The sequence below is a fragment of the Aythya ferina genome (genome assembly GCF_964211825.1).
Source record: "Aythya ferina genome assembly, chromosome: 14".
Lineage (NCBI taxonomy): Eukaryota > Metazoa > Chordata > Aves > Anseriformes > Anatidae > Aythya > Aythya ferina.
Window position 1 is genome coordinate 10742127 of NC_140312.1, and position 16303 is coordinate 10758429.

The window sequence follows — 16303 nt, forward strand, 5'->3', positions numbered from 1 at the left end:
GTCTTCAGTATACAGTGCTCCTGGTCTGGCTTGTGTGCATTCACAGAGACAAATTATGGGGCCTGTGACAGTATGGAGGAAAATGGTTCTTCAGTCGGAGAGGAAGATACTCCCCCAGAAATTAAAGAAAAAGATGCTCCCAGTTTGGAATCAGGTGAAAACATTTCTTCCTCATATATTTAGTTGCTTTTCTCCCCCTTTGTATAATCTACTATGAAAGTTTTGAAGTTAGTTGCAGTATTTATTTAAAGTTAGTTGTATTATTTAATATCCTATTTTCTAAAGCCTATTGCTTTAGGGACTTTGTAGGGACTCAGTGGAATAGCCTCTGCTTTGGTCCATTTGACAAGTGTTTCCCCTGCCTGCTGAGGCACTGCAGGGGCAATAAAAGATTCTTCCCTACACTGCTAGCAGAGACAGAGCTTTGCAATTTCAGTTCACCTCAGCAGGTGTGAGCCATCCCCATGCACAGAGCCTTTCCTCGCTGAGCACTGCAGGTACATCAGTGTGCATGGCAGCTGCTCCAGCCCAGCCACCCCAACTGCAAAGCCTAACGCCCTCAATCATTTGATTTCCCTTTTCAAATCAAATTACTGGGGCTCTACATTAGCAAAACTCGTGCTCACCCTTCAACGGATTCCTCATTTTCCCTAATCTTGTCTTTATAGTGCAGATCCCGGCTACTCTAAAACCCATTACTTCCAATAAAGATCCTTTAAAGTAACTAGCTCCTCCATTTTTTTCTCTGCTGTCACCCTAAATCTCCACAAAAGCAGAAGGGCTTTTAATCAGTATCTCCCAGCTATGCTACACTAAGCACCACTAGGGTGGTGCTTGCTAATTTTGGTACAGGCAGACGCTTGCTTGCATTCTGTCCCTGAGACAGGAAGATGTGGATAAGTGAAACCAGCTTTTGGCCTGTGGCTCTCTCCCCTCCTGCTGTCACTACATTTTTATCAGGGTTTCTCCTGCACAGTCTGATAACGAAACCTATCTGTGCAACTGGGTGAGCAACACCCCACCACATGTCCCTTGTGGGAAGGTGGAAGAGCAACAGATATGGGGTCCACAGAAAACAAGAGCATTTCTTCCTGGGGAAAAAGGCTGAGGAACAGCAATTCAGGAAATCACCCATCCCTCCAGCACTACTACAAAATCACAGAAGCCTCCACCAGCAATATCCATCTTTATCTCCTCCTGGTCTAGGCAAGCCCCATGCTGAAGAAGCCTCAGCAAAAGAACAAAACAGCCATCACATTCACATCTCTCTGCCCTTTTGTCTCTGTCCTTTCCTTGCTGTACCAGACCTTAGCCCCAGCTCATGACCGCATATTTATGAAGGACACTGACCTACTCGATTCAATCCTTGAAAGACCTACAGCGCTGCTATGCCAAACCACAAATAAAAGCAATCTTTGAAAAGCAGATAAACTAAATAAATAAATAAATCCCTCCCTAATCCTTCTGTTTTGGCAGAGCTTGGAAACATGCTTTAATGCATGAGTAAGTGCTTAGACATCTCCAGGCATCCTACTTTTCTCCTAGCCACCAGCATGATGACTCGGAACCTGTCTGCTGGCACTGTGCTCACTGTGTGTGAGGAGCTCAGAGACCTGGGACTGCTTTGCCGTGGCCATCCAGGAGCCTGGGGATGGTTTCTGCTCCCCAGTTCCCATGCACGAAGGTGTCACACCCTGTAGAGGCAGTCACCCTGTTGTTGAACCACGGCACAAAGGGGAGCTGGCAGCAACGTTGGAACCATTGAGGAAGCCTGGCTGTCAATGGGCCTTTAGGAAACCCATGATTTATGATTTGCCACAGTAGCTACGTGCTCATTTCTTCCCCCTGGGGTGAAGGACCCAAAGCTAACAATGCTGAGTCCTTATCTGCAGAAACATTTGCTGGGGAGTGGTCCAAAAGTGACTGAGGCAGGGCTAGGTTCTCTGAAGTGCTTTGTCCTGTTCCCAGATGAAGAAGGTTTGCATCCAGTGAGTACATATAGAGATGTGAGTAAGAAAACAGTGTTGGACACAGTGGTAAATAAGAGGTAATGCCCCTGTGTTCCTTATTCCAAATCAGTACATTCTGTGGCAGATGGCTAGCCATATCTGAGCTGTGGTTTTAACTCTGATAACCATATAGCACATCTACTAACAGCAGAGAGAGGTGGCTCGAGATGAACAGATGTTATAGATGAAGAAGAGCTGATCTGGCTCCACTGACAACCCAGATAACAAATTCAGTAGTGTTTCCACCAGTAGGATGGAAGGACCCATTAAATATGTCATTTCTTTCAATTGCTGGAGGTTGCTATCTGCATCCCAAAGAGGCACTTCCCTCACTTTTGCATACCACAAAATCAAGAAACAACTTTGTCTTTGCCTTCAGATCTAGATGAATAGGTGTTACTGTAACTCTGGATGGAGTTCTGCTAGCAAAGATGAGCAGAAGCTAATTTTGGGGGATATGAAGATGAAGCCAGGACTAAGGGAGGCTGTATGAGCTGGTTTTCAGGCTGAGGAGATGGTGCTGTGGGTCCCAGCTGAGATGCACTGGCAGAGCTCTGTGTAATTTTTTTTTGCGATGCTAAACCCGTTCCTTGGCAGAGCTTTTATTTAAAGCCGTGCTGAAATCCCTTCCAAAACTCAGACAGAGAAATCCCCAAGTGGACTTAACCCTGGTGGAGTTCCAGGGCTGTCCCTTGGGGTCCTGGCACTGTGGTCAGGTCCCAGAAATTTGGCTGCTGGGCTGGCAGTGCGACTTGAGAGCTGTGCAGGGCCCTGGGATGTCAGGGCACTGGCACATGGGGGACATTTCTGAGGGTTTGTTCCCCCCAGTGCCACTGCACTGGCTTTGCTGTGGGGCAGTTACAGGCTGGGGTGTCAGTAGAGAGGCTCCTGGGTTTGGGGAGTTGTCTCCCCTCCAGAGGGCTTGAACAGATTTGACGAGACCTGCTGTGATTTTTAAATCATTGCTAATCCCTGAGTGTTTTTACTGGCCCCTGGAGCCTGGAGACCAGCAGCAGCTGGAGCAGAGCTGAAAGGCAGGAAACAATTGGCCGTGTTAGACCTTGCTATTGAGGGAAGGGATTTTTCATTTAATTGTGCAGCATTTCCAGGGCGGGTGGGTTTCTAAACAGGACCACTGCCCGGTCTAGGGGGCTTTCCTGGGAGAAGGTGAAGATGCTCTCCCTCCTCCAGCCTTGCTGAAGATCAGCAGGAGGTCGGGGAGGACCAAAACAGGCAGGGAGCCCCTGCCCAAAAGGCAGCTTTCAACCCTGCCAGGCTTTCACCTGCTGCCCTGCGGATGGCACCGGGGCCACCCAGCCCGTCCTGTGCCCCCGCCGCGGGGCTCACACTGCCCTGGCTGCCAGCCTGAGCGCTGACACCAGCTCTGAAGTCACCATCCGGAGCAGGAAGCTGGGGATTAGCGGGAACATTGCTTGTCAAGGGGATAATCACGGGCACATGGCACAGATCGGATAGCCCTCCCGCCAGCCAGAGCTACTAATGAGGTGTTTCCCCTGCTGCTGGTGAAGGGCTGGTAATGAAGTTCCTGTCCTATTCCCTTTCCCGGAGCTTGGTATGACGGCTGTCAGACAGGAACCTTCTGTCTGAAATATTCTGCTCCTTGTCCTTGTGGTTGCCCTTCTTTGTGCTGGGCACAGGAGCTGTGTTGAGTCCCTGAGACCCACGGGGCTTCTCGAGGCTCATCCACACCAACCTGCCCCAGCCTCCCCCATACACACCACATGGCCCAGCTTCACTGCTCAGCTGCCTCTTTTCTTAAAGGGTTGGGCTATTTAATTTTAATTGGTATTTACATAACGAGTAGCCAAGCAATGAGCTTGTTTTTCACATAGGAATAAGGCCGATGCTAAACAGGCACTATGTACTTTGGGGTTTTGCTCAATAAATACGTCAGCATAAGGCAGGTGAGTAAAATAAAGATTTTGCTTTTACAGGGTACCAAGGCTCTGCCCGTGGAGTGAAAATTGTCTGAATGTGGTTGGAGGTCACAAGGTAGCCTTATATTTGTGGGTCTAATTTAAGGACATCAATGGAAAGTACAATTTGAAGGCATACTCCAGGAAAATGCCCACATTTAAAGAAATCCAGATCTCAGCAGGACTCTGCCATAGTCCTGATAAAGAGCAGGACAGTGGCCTGAGAAATGGACATGGATGAGATGGCACTGACAAGTGAAGGACATGGCAGAGGGGCTTGGGAACCCGTGCTCAGCTGCAGGTCTGCCTCCTGTTTGCACCTTCGTGGTTCAGTACAAGGCACCTGCTTCCTGACATGGGCTCCTACGTGAAAGACTTTAGCTTCAGAGAAGCATGAAAAAGACAAGAAAGTTTTAATTAAAAATAATAAAAATAATAATAAAATAATAGTAATAAAAGCTACAGAGGCTGTCAGAGAAGATGCAAACCAATTTACAAAGCAGGTTCAGCCCTGCAAGGTACCGGAGCTGCCCAAAGCCCTGCCTGGAGCCTCTCCCCAGCTGGCCGGGCGCTGGGTCTCACAGAGCAGCTCCAGACGCCCCCTTTCCTCTGCCCACAGCGAAGCTCCTGTGAACCAGGGTCTCCTTCATCTCCCACAAAAGCTGCTGACCTCAGTCGCAGTGATAATAATAACACAGACTGTGTGGGTTGTTTAGTTAATGAGCCTCAAATTCTTGGGCGAAAAGAAAGGTTTGGGGACTTGGCTGGCGAAGTGAGGGATGGAGCCAGGAGCCACGACCTCCTGGTCCCATGCTTGGTCTGGGGGGAAGGCTGTTGTGCTTGGCAGGGACCAGCAAAAAGCAGCCGCTCTGGATGCTTCAGGCTGCTTTACCTGCTTCAGTTCTCCATCCTCACCCACCCGGATGGGAAACGCATCTGCTGAGGTGAGTTGCTAGCAGGTAAAAGGTAAGGGTGCTGGTTTATTTTATTTTATTTAAATCCTCATAATTACTTTTCGCATGGCTATATTCACTGTTATTTATTTTGGACTTCAAGCAGGATTTTCCCTTTCAAAACTGCACCCACTCAAACTCGGCAGCTGCCTTAACTAATGCAAGAGGAATGAACTCAGATTTACAAGGGAAGGGAACGCATACCTTCCTGGAAAATGTTTCCCTCTTATCAGCATCTATCAACCATAGTCACCCTAAAGCTCTAAATCTGGAAAGGGACAAGTTTTGTGTTTTTTTTTTCTGGATGAAAAGCCTCTGTGTCTGGGATATGCTGCTGAGGACAGCTGTAGCTGGTGCAGCTGACATCAGACATGGAAGCTCCAGGTCTCCTCCGTACCTCTGCTTTGCCTGTAAAATTGCCCAGTCTTTTAATTTTCAGAGGGTCTTTTTGGAAAGTTGTTAAGGAAACTGTTGAAAGGAATGACTTGCTGTTGAAAGGAAGCCTTCACCTCCATCACCTATCATGGGTAACCTCCCAAACCCCAAGCCAGTCAGACCTGGCAGCAGCAGGGAGAAGAGCTCAGGGTGGACTTCAGGGTGGTGAGCACCTCAGCAGAGGAGCTGAGCTGCTAGAAGCTCCTGGGATGAAACTGTGGTGGCCTGGAGGGAGGACCTCTGCCCACCAAGAGCTCCCTCAATAGCGTTTCTGCCTTCTCCCCTCCCTAGTCCTCACACCAGATCTATGTGGACATCTAGCCCTGCATTTTGGGACCGCAGCATCCCCCACATTGTGCCACCTGCCCCTCAAGGTCTCTGGGACTCCTCTCCCTGCTTTCCACTCCCATCAGAGGCTTACACAAGGGATTATGAAACCAAATGACTTTGACCTTTGAAGCGGGGAATCAATGGCTGGGCTGGGCCTGATTCACTGCAGAAATATTTACAGGTGCATCAGGAACACTGCCTTAATTTCTGTTATTCTGGGAGAAGGCAAGGAGCCAGCCCGTGTTAGGCTTGATTCATGCATTGAGATTTTCATCACAACTCGCAATTTACCTGCCCTGGCCTTCTGCCGTGCCCTGGGGAGCAGCTCAGCTGCGAGGTGGAATTTGGAGAGGTGGAATTTGGAGAGGGACAGGAGACTTAGGGTGCTTTCAGTGCTGACTGCCAGGGCTGGGCCAGCACTGCAGCAGCACCCCCAGGGCTGTGACTAGAAAAGCCCTCAGGCATCAGGCACAACCTTTTTTTGGTTCAAAAAGCTGAGAATTTGATGACATTCCTGGTGGATGGAGGAAGCACGTGCCTGTTCTTTGGGAAGCAGGGGGGGAATTCTGGAGGATGCACGGTTCTCAAAACCTTGTGTGCCTCTGTCAAAGAGGAGCCTGAGTTAACAGCCTGAGCAGGAGAGGAAGCCCAGGCTCGCTTGTTTAGCTGGCCAGACTCACAACCCTTTTTTTCTTGACTGTTCCGCTCAGAGCTGGCGGAAGGGGCAAATTTGAGTTTGCCAGGACTAATTTTAGTAAGAGACAGATTTACACCATTTCCCTCAGGGCTAGCTACATTAAAAAAAATCATCCACAGATTAAAATCATGCAATTACCATACTATAGCAAATAAAAACACTAGCCAAAGATGTAATCTCACGTACTATTAAAATACACTAACGACACAAAACACCATTCACAGATACCATCTCCTAGATGAATGCCACACACAATGGCCCATCTAAAAGCGATTGCTTGCATTGTTTGAGGAGTTAGACATGGTGTTTGTTCTGACATTCCAGCATGGGCTGGGGTGGGTAAAGCGACAGGGTGGTCATGAGATGTGGTGCCTTTCGCTTTCATGTGCTGCTCTGAATTTAGCCTGAGATCATTAATAGGCAGAAAAACATGAGGACTGGTTGATGGATACTAGGTGGGGTATGCAATATGAGCTGGGAATGTGTTGCAAATTCCTCCCAGAGCCAGGGGATAAATTAAACATGGTTCACATCACACATCATGAGCAGGCTGAGGAGAAGGGGCAAGCGATGCTGCATGTGGAGACTTGGATTCTGCCTAGGCTCCTCCGCTGTACCCAGCATCTTTGTACCTTACTGCCTACCATCCTTTTTGCTGCTAGACATGGTCTCCAGTTAGGCAATTTGTTGGTGATTAGCAAAACAAGTATCTTGGTGTGTTCTGGAGATGTTTACAATAAAACACGTTCATTTCCAAAGGACCTTCCCATCCCCATATCTCTCTTAACACATCAATTGCCTTTCTTTTAGGACATGGATTATCTTCCACATCAAAAGCAAGAACTTCATGACAATTCCCACTGCAAATGTCATGACCTTGTATAAAGAAGGAAGACTGATGGCTATAGTAAAACTGAGCCATAACAAAGAGAAGAGACAGACTAGGCTTATCCTAAACCACTTCTCAACTGTGATTTTCTTCTTCCAGCAAGGTGCTTAGGGAAACATTGGGACCATAGATGGTGTAGCCACAGAATAAAACAATTTTTTTGTCCTTACTTTGTAAAGTTTGCTCCAAAAGACCTGGCACAGACATTAGTGGATGTCCTCTTCAGATGCATGGAGGAATAAGGATGAATTAGTTTTGCCTCACTGCATGGAAATATTAAGTTAAAGGTCCATTTACTGAAAAGGTCTATGTGATGTAGGAACCAAATGCCAAGCACTGCAGCTTTTCCTTCTCCTCCTTGCTGATGTTTCAGCTCCAGAGCTTGCACACAGCAGTCACAGAGGCTGTGCCACCCGCAGCAGCACATTGGTGCTGGAATCCCAAAGCCACCTCTGAACCATCCCTGAAAGCTGAGGGAAAGCTTGCTCTGACCAGCAGCCACACGGGCTGTTTTGGTTTTGATTTGGAGCAGATTTGATAAGAAAGCTCTCAGGAAAAACAAATTTCCTCTTGGACTCAGTCGAATTGGGCACATATTCCGGCACACAGAGTTCCCTTTCCTAAAAGCTCATGAAGTAGGCTTCTAAAATTAGGAATAAGAGGTGAAGTCCTGGCCCTATTTCAAGCAGGGACCATTATCCCCAGGACCAGGACTCACTTGAGGATCACTGTAGACCCTCATCGATGGGGAGCCATGATGAGAAGAAAAAAAAGTCTTGATAACAATCTTTTATCTCTAACTGTTATTCCAGTGGTCTCTTCTGTTTCTCCTGCTGCCATTCCATAGCCTGTATCCACCACCGGTACTGCTGTACAAACAGTTTGGTGTTTGGCCCAGAGACGATGAATCGTTTGTGCTCAGCTGCTCCAGCAGTGTCACGTTCCAAATTAAGCACCTCCGTTTTCACTGGGGTCATTGCTCATATGCAGCAGTTTCTTTTTTATTTAGTCTAGTCTAAAAAAAGGGCAATTACTATCTCCCTGCAAATGCCAGGGCTGCAGAGGTTGGCAGCCGTGACATCCAGACGCCCTGGGAGATGCACGGAGCAGCACAGGGTGTCCTGCAGTGCCCCTCCCCAGCCCCACAGCACCTTCACAAAGAGGATGCGGGGACTGGCACTCTGTGACAGAAACGGCACCTGTGGCAGCGTGAGGGATGCTACTGGGTCAGAGCAGGAGGGCAGAGCCCTCGGGTGCCATCCTGCAGACCCCAGTGTGGACAACAGCCTCTCCGCTGCCTCCTTCCACAATTCGAGGTGGACACGGCCCTTGGTGGGTGCCAGGGCTGGGTGTCTGGGTGCCGTGGGGGTGGCAGCATCTTCCCCAAGGAAACGAAGCAGGAATTTTTCCCAAAAGGCAGCCCTGTGATTCTGCTCACTGCTCACCGAGCAAGGAGCTGCACCTGGGCTCCCACCAGCCCCTGCAGGGAGACCTGAGAGAGAAACAAGCAAACAAAAAAATCACTTTATTGCTCAAATCCTTGTTTCTAATCGCACTGCTGTTCCAAAATAACAGAGAGGAGAGTAACCAGGAGCTGGGAATCAGAGGTGGCTCCCCCTCATGGACTGAAGAGCGGGAGAGGAAAGGAACTCGGGAGCACACGGATGCCACCACGGCCAACCTGACAAAAGCTCCCTGACTCCTGCCAAGTCGCTGTGTCCAAAGCAGAATTAGGAAGCCAAAACCCCCTGGAGACCCAAAGCCAGACACGTGTGAACAAATGCAGCAGAAAATTGGGCAGAGCAGAGCCTCTCCAGCGGTTGTCCCCTGGCTGCTCCATGCTGCTGGGCACGGGTGGCCCTGGCACCAGGTCACCGGTGGCAGAGCTGGTGGTAAGCAGTAGCCACACGAGGAGGAACACCTCGGGGCTATTTGCATGCTGTTTTTGGTGGTTTTGCAAGCCCAGGGCCTGCTCTGAACAGCTGCTTTCTGTCAGGGTGCTTCCTGCATTCCTGCCTGTGATAAGCATCTGGGAATGAGGGGTGAGGGCAGCATCCCAGCTAGTCATGGTCCCGAGGAAGGTCTCTCACACCCCAAAGCCTGGCTGATTTTTCCCAATTTATGTCAGTTGGGCTAATAAAAGTGATTACCTCTTCCTACCAGTCCTGCCTTTCTCATTGATCCCACGGGCCGTTCTTCAAATGTCACCCAGCAAGGAGGGAGCACACATCCAATTATAAGAAGAGAAAAGATTGGCCTGATGGCAGAGCAGCAGGGTCCGTGGTGGAGCTGTGCTGCACAAAATAAATGAGGCGTGCCTGGCTTTGCCACCCTGCAAGCCCAGGATGCCCAGAAGGAGACATTTGGTAGCGGGCAGAGCCCCAGCACTTTGGGCAGTGTGAGAAATGCAAACTTTCTTCTCCTCTTGACCTTTGTTCTGAGGTTTGGTGTTATTTCTGTTTGAATAGGAAGCCTTGAACATGCTAGAAGGTAACAACTACTCAAAAGCACAAATAAAGGCAGGCGAGCCACAAAAGCAACCCACGCTTTGGGTCATGATGATGATTATATATTTTTTTTTTATGTGGGGTAAATTCCTGCCTCTGTTTTGAACCCGTGCTCACTACTGCACTTGCTGTGGGTCACGGCTGCTTAGCCAGTGGTTGGAATCAGCTCATGCCATGGGGACACCCCAACACACCTCACATAGGTGAGCAAAGACCCAAAGCAAGCAGAGAGCTGTGGAATCGAGGAAGAAAATTCGGCTTTTCTGTGCTTCCTCCACCACACCCCACTAACCACAAGAGGTTCAGGCCTCTCTGAGTATAGCACAACAAAGACAAAATACTGACATATAAGCTGGGCTTGCTGATTTCTGCATCCTGGGCCACGGAAATTTTCTGAGAGCTGAGGCAGGCTCTGGGAGAGGATGTGGGACTGTTCTGGGAGAGGATGTGGGACTGTTACCAGGGACGTGCAGGACAGAACTGAGCTTTGACTGCCCCAGAGTTAGTGTATTTTGTACTAAGTTCCCAAACTTGCTTCTCCTCCTTTCAAGACTCAGTGCTTCTTGCGAGGATGAGCATTGGCACATCTGTTAGGATAGAAAGCCAATGCTTTCTGAAAGCTTTGATTTAGCATTAGAGCATCCCCAGAAGTTAGCATAACCCACAAGAAAGAGCCCAGCACACCTGCCAGGTTCTTACCAGAAGCTTGCCTGGATCTTATGCTAGCGTTTTCTGATCAGGTCTTTAAAAAGAGGGTTGAACAGTGAGCTGAGTACGACATGTAGCTCCCACACCTCCCACTTCTCCTTCCCTGCTCTGCTCCCCTAACACCGCACCTGATCCATACCTTCATTTTCCCAGCAGTTTCTTGTTTTTCATCCCCTGCAAGGTGCGTGCTGCTGGCCCCTGAGGGTGCGCGGGGACCTGCGTGCAGGGAGCGGGGTGCAGGCAGGGCACCCAGCAGGTGCTGAACCAGCCTGCATTTGTGTGCAGACCTCACCCTCAGCTGCTGCAAAGTCCGTGAAAGCCAAAGGAGAGCTACAGGCGTACAGCAGCTGGTTACAGTTGTACCTCCTGCGTGAACGTACAGCCTGTTTATCTCAGTAGCAGGCAGTGGAAACTCGTGGTAATTAGCTGCGGTCATCAGTGTTCCCCTGAACACTTGGCTCCCCCGAACACCCATTTCCTGAAGCCTGCACCTGCCTGCCGTGGGAAGAGGTGCCTGCGATGCTCTGCTCTCCTCTCTTCACTTTTAAAACCTCAGGAGCGTGCAGACGCAGAAGCGGCGCGTGGGAAGCCACTAGTTAAGGCAGATCCCTGCCGAGACAGAGCGCTCACACTGCTAAAACTGCCTCTCATCTTATTTCCTGATTCCAACACCTCGTTTGCCCCTCTGTCTTAAACCACAAAACTTCCTCTCCTCCACCCGGCTCTCCTCTATAAATAGCCCGGGCTGAGGCGGCGCGAAGCCACGGACACCTAGCGGGCCTGAGGGAGGGCTGCTTGGCACCGCAGCGCTGCGCTCCTCTGGAAAAAAGTGAGGGAGCCTCACAGAACCCCTTCAGACCCTGGCGGCCGACGCATTTCGATCAAGATTCAGCAGCAGTAACTGCTTAATTGCTAACAGAGGCAGCAGCCACCCTCCCTGCCTTGCTGCTAGCCCAGTGCGGCAGCCAGGTTGCTGAGCTGCAGCCGCTGCTGGTGCAGCTGGTAGCAGGGGGTAAATGTGGAGGCGATGCTTTCTCTTCTCCCTTTCTGTGGCACAGGGCTGGCAGCAGTGCCAAGCACAGCCCTCGGGCCCCGCTGGCACCTCTGAAAGCCCCCAGGGCCTGCAGGCAGCAGGAAGAGTCTGCGGGAGAGCAGCACCAGGGGGGGAGATTTCAGTGAGGAGCGATGGGCAGAAATGAAACTCCAGTGGCAACATTATCTGTTGTTGGGTTGAAAGGAAGTTTGCAGGATTCCTTAGTCCTTATTTAGCAAATTTGTTTGCTTTGGAGGGAAATACTTGTGATGGTGGCCGGGGTTAAACACATGCCTGGCTGCAGCGTGGCAGAGCACAGCGCGCAGCAGTCGCACAGCCCCTGTGCCCTTAGCCAGCCCTGGGTTTTTGGGGCCAGGCTGCAGCTCCAGCGCTCAGATGTGACCCCAAATACCTCGGTTGTAGGGCTGCGGTGCTGGGCTGGGTGCTGGGAGGGCTGAAGGACCTGGTGCCACCCTGGCACAGAGCATCACCAGGCGGGTGGGGGCTCTCAGGGGGGCCAGACCCCCGTGCCCAGCTGAGGACACAGTTTTTGAGAGCACCGTGGGGACCCTCCTGGTGCCACTTGGCCTGGGAACAGCCCAGCTCGGGGAGCACACGGGGCACACGGGTGGACTGTGGGGACCCCCGGGTGGCGTGGAACACGAGTGGGGCAAGGGGTGTGGGGACACCCCGAGGCAGGGAGCGCCCGTGGTGCGTGGCACCCGTGGGTGTCAGGCACGGGGACAGGGCTGGGAGCGCGTAGGGGCGGGAAGCACAGGGCCACCCGGCGGCAAGGAGCACGCGTGGGCGTGGGGCCCCCACGGGGCGGCGCGGGGCCACTACGGGGCAGCGCGGGGCCACCACGGGGCCGCGAGCAGCCGCGGGACAAGCAGGGGGCACCTCGGGGCCGCCCCACGCGGGGGACCCCCGGGTGCGCGCGCGGGGCGGGGACACGCGTGGGGCCGGGGGCGGACCGGAGTGGGGACCTGGGGGGGCGCGAGGTGCGCGCGAGGAGGCGCGGCGCGGGCTGCTATTGGCTGCGGCGGGGCTGATGTCACGGCGGGGGCCGCTATAAATTCGGCGGCGCCGGAGGGGCGCGGGGCAGTCGGGCGGGCGCGGCGCGGAGCGGCGGGGAGGGAGCGGAGCGCACCGGGGCGCAGCGCGCACAGCACCGCACCGCAGCGCACCCCGGCACCCAGCCCGTCCCGCACCTGCTGTCCCCTATGAGCAGCCCCGCGGCGGCACAGCCCTAGGGAAAAGCCCCCGCAGCCTGCCCGGGGAGAGGGGTGGGTCGTTGGGGGGGGTGTCATGGGGGTGGCGGGCACCGAGCTGCCCAGTGGCAACGGCAGCACCAACCAGAGCGCCACAGACCCCACGGTGTCGCGGGACGTGTGGATGGTGGGCATGGGGATCCTCATGTCGCTCATCGTGCTGGCCATCGTCTTCGGTAACGTGCTGGTGATCACGGCCATCGCCCGGTTTCAGCGCCTGCAGACTGTCACCAACTACTTCATCACCTCGCTGGCCTGCGCTGACCTGGTGATGGGGCTGGCCGTGGTGCCCTTCGGCGCCAGCCACATCATCATGGAGATGTGGAAGTTTGGGAACTTCTGGTGCGAGTTCTGGACATCCCTGGATGTGCTCTGTGTCACGGCCAGCATCGAGACCCTCTGCGTCATTGCTGTGGACCGGTACTTCGCCATCACCTCCCCATTCAAGTATCAGTGCCTGCTGACCAAGAGCAAGGCACGCGTGGTCATCTTGGTGGTGTGGGTGGTGTCAGCCCTCACCTCCTTCCTGCCCATCCAGATGCACTGGTACCGGGCAGACCGTGTCGAGGCCATCCTCTGCTATGAGAAGGACACATGCTGTGACTTCTTCACCAACCAAGCCTACGCTATTGCTTCCTCCATCATCTCCTTCTACCTGCCACTCGTGGTCATGGTATTTGTGTACGCCAGGGTCTTCCAGGTGGCCAAGAAGCAGCTGCAGAAGATAGACAAGAGTGAGGGGAGATTTCACACCCAGAACAAGGAGCAGGACCAGAACGGGCGAGCTGGGCACCGCCGTTCCTCCAAGTTCTTCCTGAAGGAGCACAAAGCCCTGAAGACCCTGGGCATCATCATGGGCACCTTCACACTGTGCTGGCTGCCCTTCTTCATCGTCAACATCGTGCATGTCATCCAGGACGACATCATACCCAAGTACGTGTACATCCTCTTGAACTGGCTGGGCTACGTCAACTCTGCCTTCAACCCTTTGATCTACTGCCGCAGCCCGGACTTCAGGTATGCCTTCCAGGAGCTCCTGTGCCTCCGCAGGTCTGCCCTGAAGATGTATGCCAACGGCTACTCAAACAGCAACGGCAGGAGCGACTACAACGAGGAGGACAACGGCTACCCCCTGGCACCGGATAAAACCTGTGAGCTGCTCTGTGAAGAGGGCTCCTTCCCTAACCCCGAGGGCTTTTTGCACTGCAAAGGTACTGTGCCTAGCGGGTAGCTTCGAGACGCGATGGGCTCTGGTGTGGCACGCTGGTTATAAAGATGAGCCTTTCCCTCTGTAAGGAGAAACAAAACCCCCAAGAATAATATCGATCCTCATCTAAAGCACCCCTAAAACCCAGAGGCTGCAAGAAACCTAAAACTCAGCAAACCTTCTGCAGGCAGGTGGGAGGCTGCCCCGGGGAGGCTCGGGCAGGCTGGCTGCTCGCAGAAGAAACCTATTTAGGTCCCTTGAGCTGGGGGGAGCGGAGGGGGGTGTGTGGTATTTTAAGGCTGTGCAGAAAGCTCGTCCCAGGAGGAATTGAACTTCCTGACGGTGTCTGATGTTGAACTACCTCATGGCCAGAGTGTGAGCGGCCGGGTGGCTGCTAGAGGAGCCCTGTGCTCCCAGCGCTGCCCAGCCCAGCAGAGAGGGCACCCTGTGCCTAATTCCCCATGGAAGGGGTACTTAGGACCAGGGCTGTGTGTAACCCGGTCAGCTGTGTCTGACCCGCAGCTACTGCTGTCCGTGGGACAGTTTAAACAACTCCCAGAAATAACGAATGCATCTTCTGCCAAGTGCTGTAGGAGTTTTTGCTGAAATAATGATAGAAATAAACGGACTCTTTGCCCAGAATGTGGGACTGTGACTGTGGGGCTCAAGACTGTGGTACTGGGAAGCTGGGTGAGATGCTGTCACAGTCACAGACCGACCTTTTGTAGACTCCAGCAAAAGCTTTTAACTGCCCTGCTTGTTTAACTTCAGGTCTCAAATGAGAGCCCGAGGAGGTGGGCAGGGAGGAGGGCTTCCGTACTTTGTCGCAGAGGGCTGACAGACTGGAAGCACAGCTCTGGCCGTGGGATGGCTTTAGGTTTGTTTGTTTGTTAAGGGTTTTTTTCCCCTTGCAGCAGGCTTTGCATTTTGTTCCCGGGTTGCAAAACTTGGCGGCGGGTGCACGGAGCTGTCAGGGGCACGCAGACAGGAGCGGGCAGGTGCAGGCTGTGGGATGGGACAGGGCAGGGGCTGTGCTGGGCTGTGCTGCTGAGGGCTTCTTAGACAGCCCCAAACTGGAGGAGAGCAGCAACAGGGCTGGGAAAATGGGGCTCCCTCCTTGCCTTCACCCTCAACTGCTGTTTGAAAGGGGGGGACCGGAGGAGGAAGTGAAAGTGTGGTGTCTTCCAAAAAAAAACTTGGGGGAGATGGAGGAGAAATAGATCGGCACGCTGTGGTATCCTGTGGGAGGGATGCTCAGGCACTGCATGTGGGGGGCTCTTCTCCTCCCCATGCAGTTCCAGGCACCTGCCCTGAGCGCCGGGGGTTTTGGTTGAGCTGTTGCAGGGGGGACAGTGCTGCAAGGAAGCAGCTTGTGCTGTCCTGGGTTGGCCAGGGAGGGAGTGGGATTTCTGCCTGCCCACCTCTGCAGTCCCTCTGTGACCACGGCTCCCTTTGCAACCCTGGGAAGGACTTGCCCCGAGCACTGGCACCCAAACAGGCAGCCCCAGGGAGCACTGGAGGGGGAAATCACCCCTGTAGGGACAGTGTGGGGCAGGAGAGGTGCTGCAAGGTGCAGGGCAGCAGCAGGCTCATCTGTGAGCTCTCAGCACTCCTCGTGATAAAGCCCCACACGGCTTTTGTGGGGAAGGGGTATGGGATCTCCCGGTGCTCCCTTCTATCTTTCCCAAAGCGGTCCCGATCCTGCTTGGAAAGGGTGCTGGGAAGGGCGAAGAGCTGTAACAGCCCAATCCTTTTCTGGTGCTGTGATGGGTGCTGGCTCAGCTCCGTTGCAGCCTTTCCAGCTCTCAGTACACAGAGGCAGGGCATGTGCCCAAGAGCGCTCATCCCTCCAGCCTCTCGCTGCCAACACTTACGCCGTGCCTGCCCGTGCCCTCCTTGGTGAGGCCATCAGCAGTGCCCCAGCACACCCCGACTCCCTTGCGTTCAGCTTTTAAAGCAAGTTCAGCTTTGAAATCACACTGTGAGCCACCTGAGCAAACGAGGGGCGTGATGGCACAGTATGGTGTGTGACTGCTGGGAGGAGGAGGCCCCCGGTCTGCAAAAACATTTGCTCCTCAGATACACATTAACAGGACACATTAACGGGCTGTGCGGGGTCAGGTGCTTCTGGTTTCCTACTGTACCAGGGCTGAAAGGAAAGGCCCTGTGCTGCGGGGTCGGTGTAGGTGCCCCGCGTGGGTTAGAGGCACACTCAGTTCAGTGCAGCTCATGATTGTCATGTAGCGCTCTGGGGGAAGTGAAAATTAACCTCTTGATTGTCATGATCGATTTCCCCCGTCGTAAATCTGGGGAAATGCAGGCTGTAG

General features: G+C 53.0%; 1 protein-coding gene across 1 annotated transcript in view; it reads left to right on the forward strand.

Annotated features, from left to right (window-relative positions):
• The first annotated feature begins 12791 nt into the window (after positions 1-12791).
• LOC311444518 (beta-2 adrenergic receptor-like) overlaps positions 12792-16303 on the forward strand; it is a 31373-nt gene continuing 27861 nt past the window's right edge. Inside the window, exon 1 of the mRNA XM_084535731.1 lies at positions 12792-13980. Within this exon, the coding sequence (XP_084391857.1) occupies positions 12807-13980 (1174 nt within the window). The 5' untranslated portion in view covers positions 12792-12806. The remainder of the gene's footprint in view (positions 13981-16303) is intronic.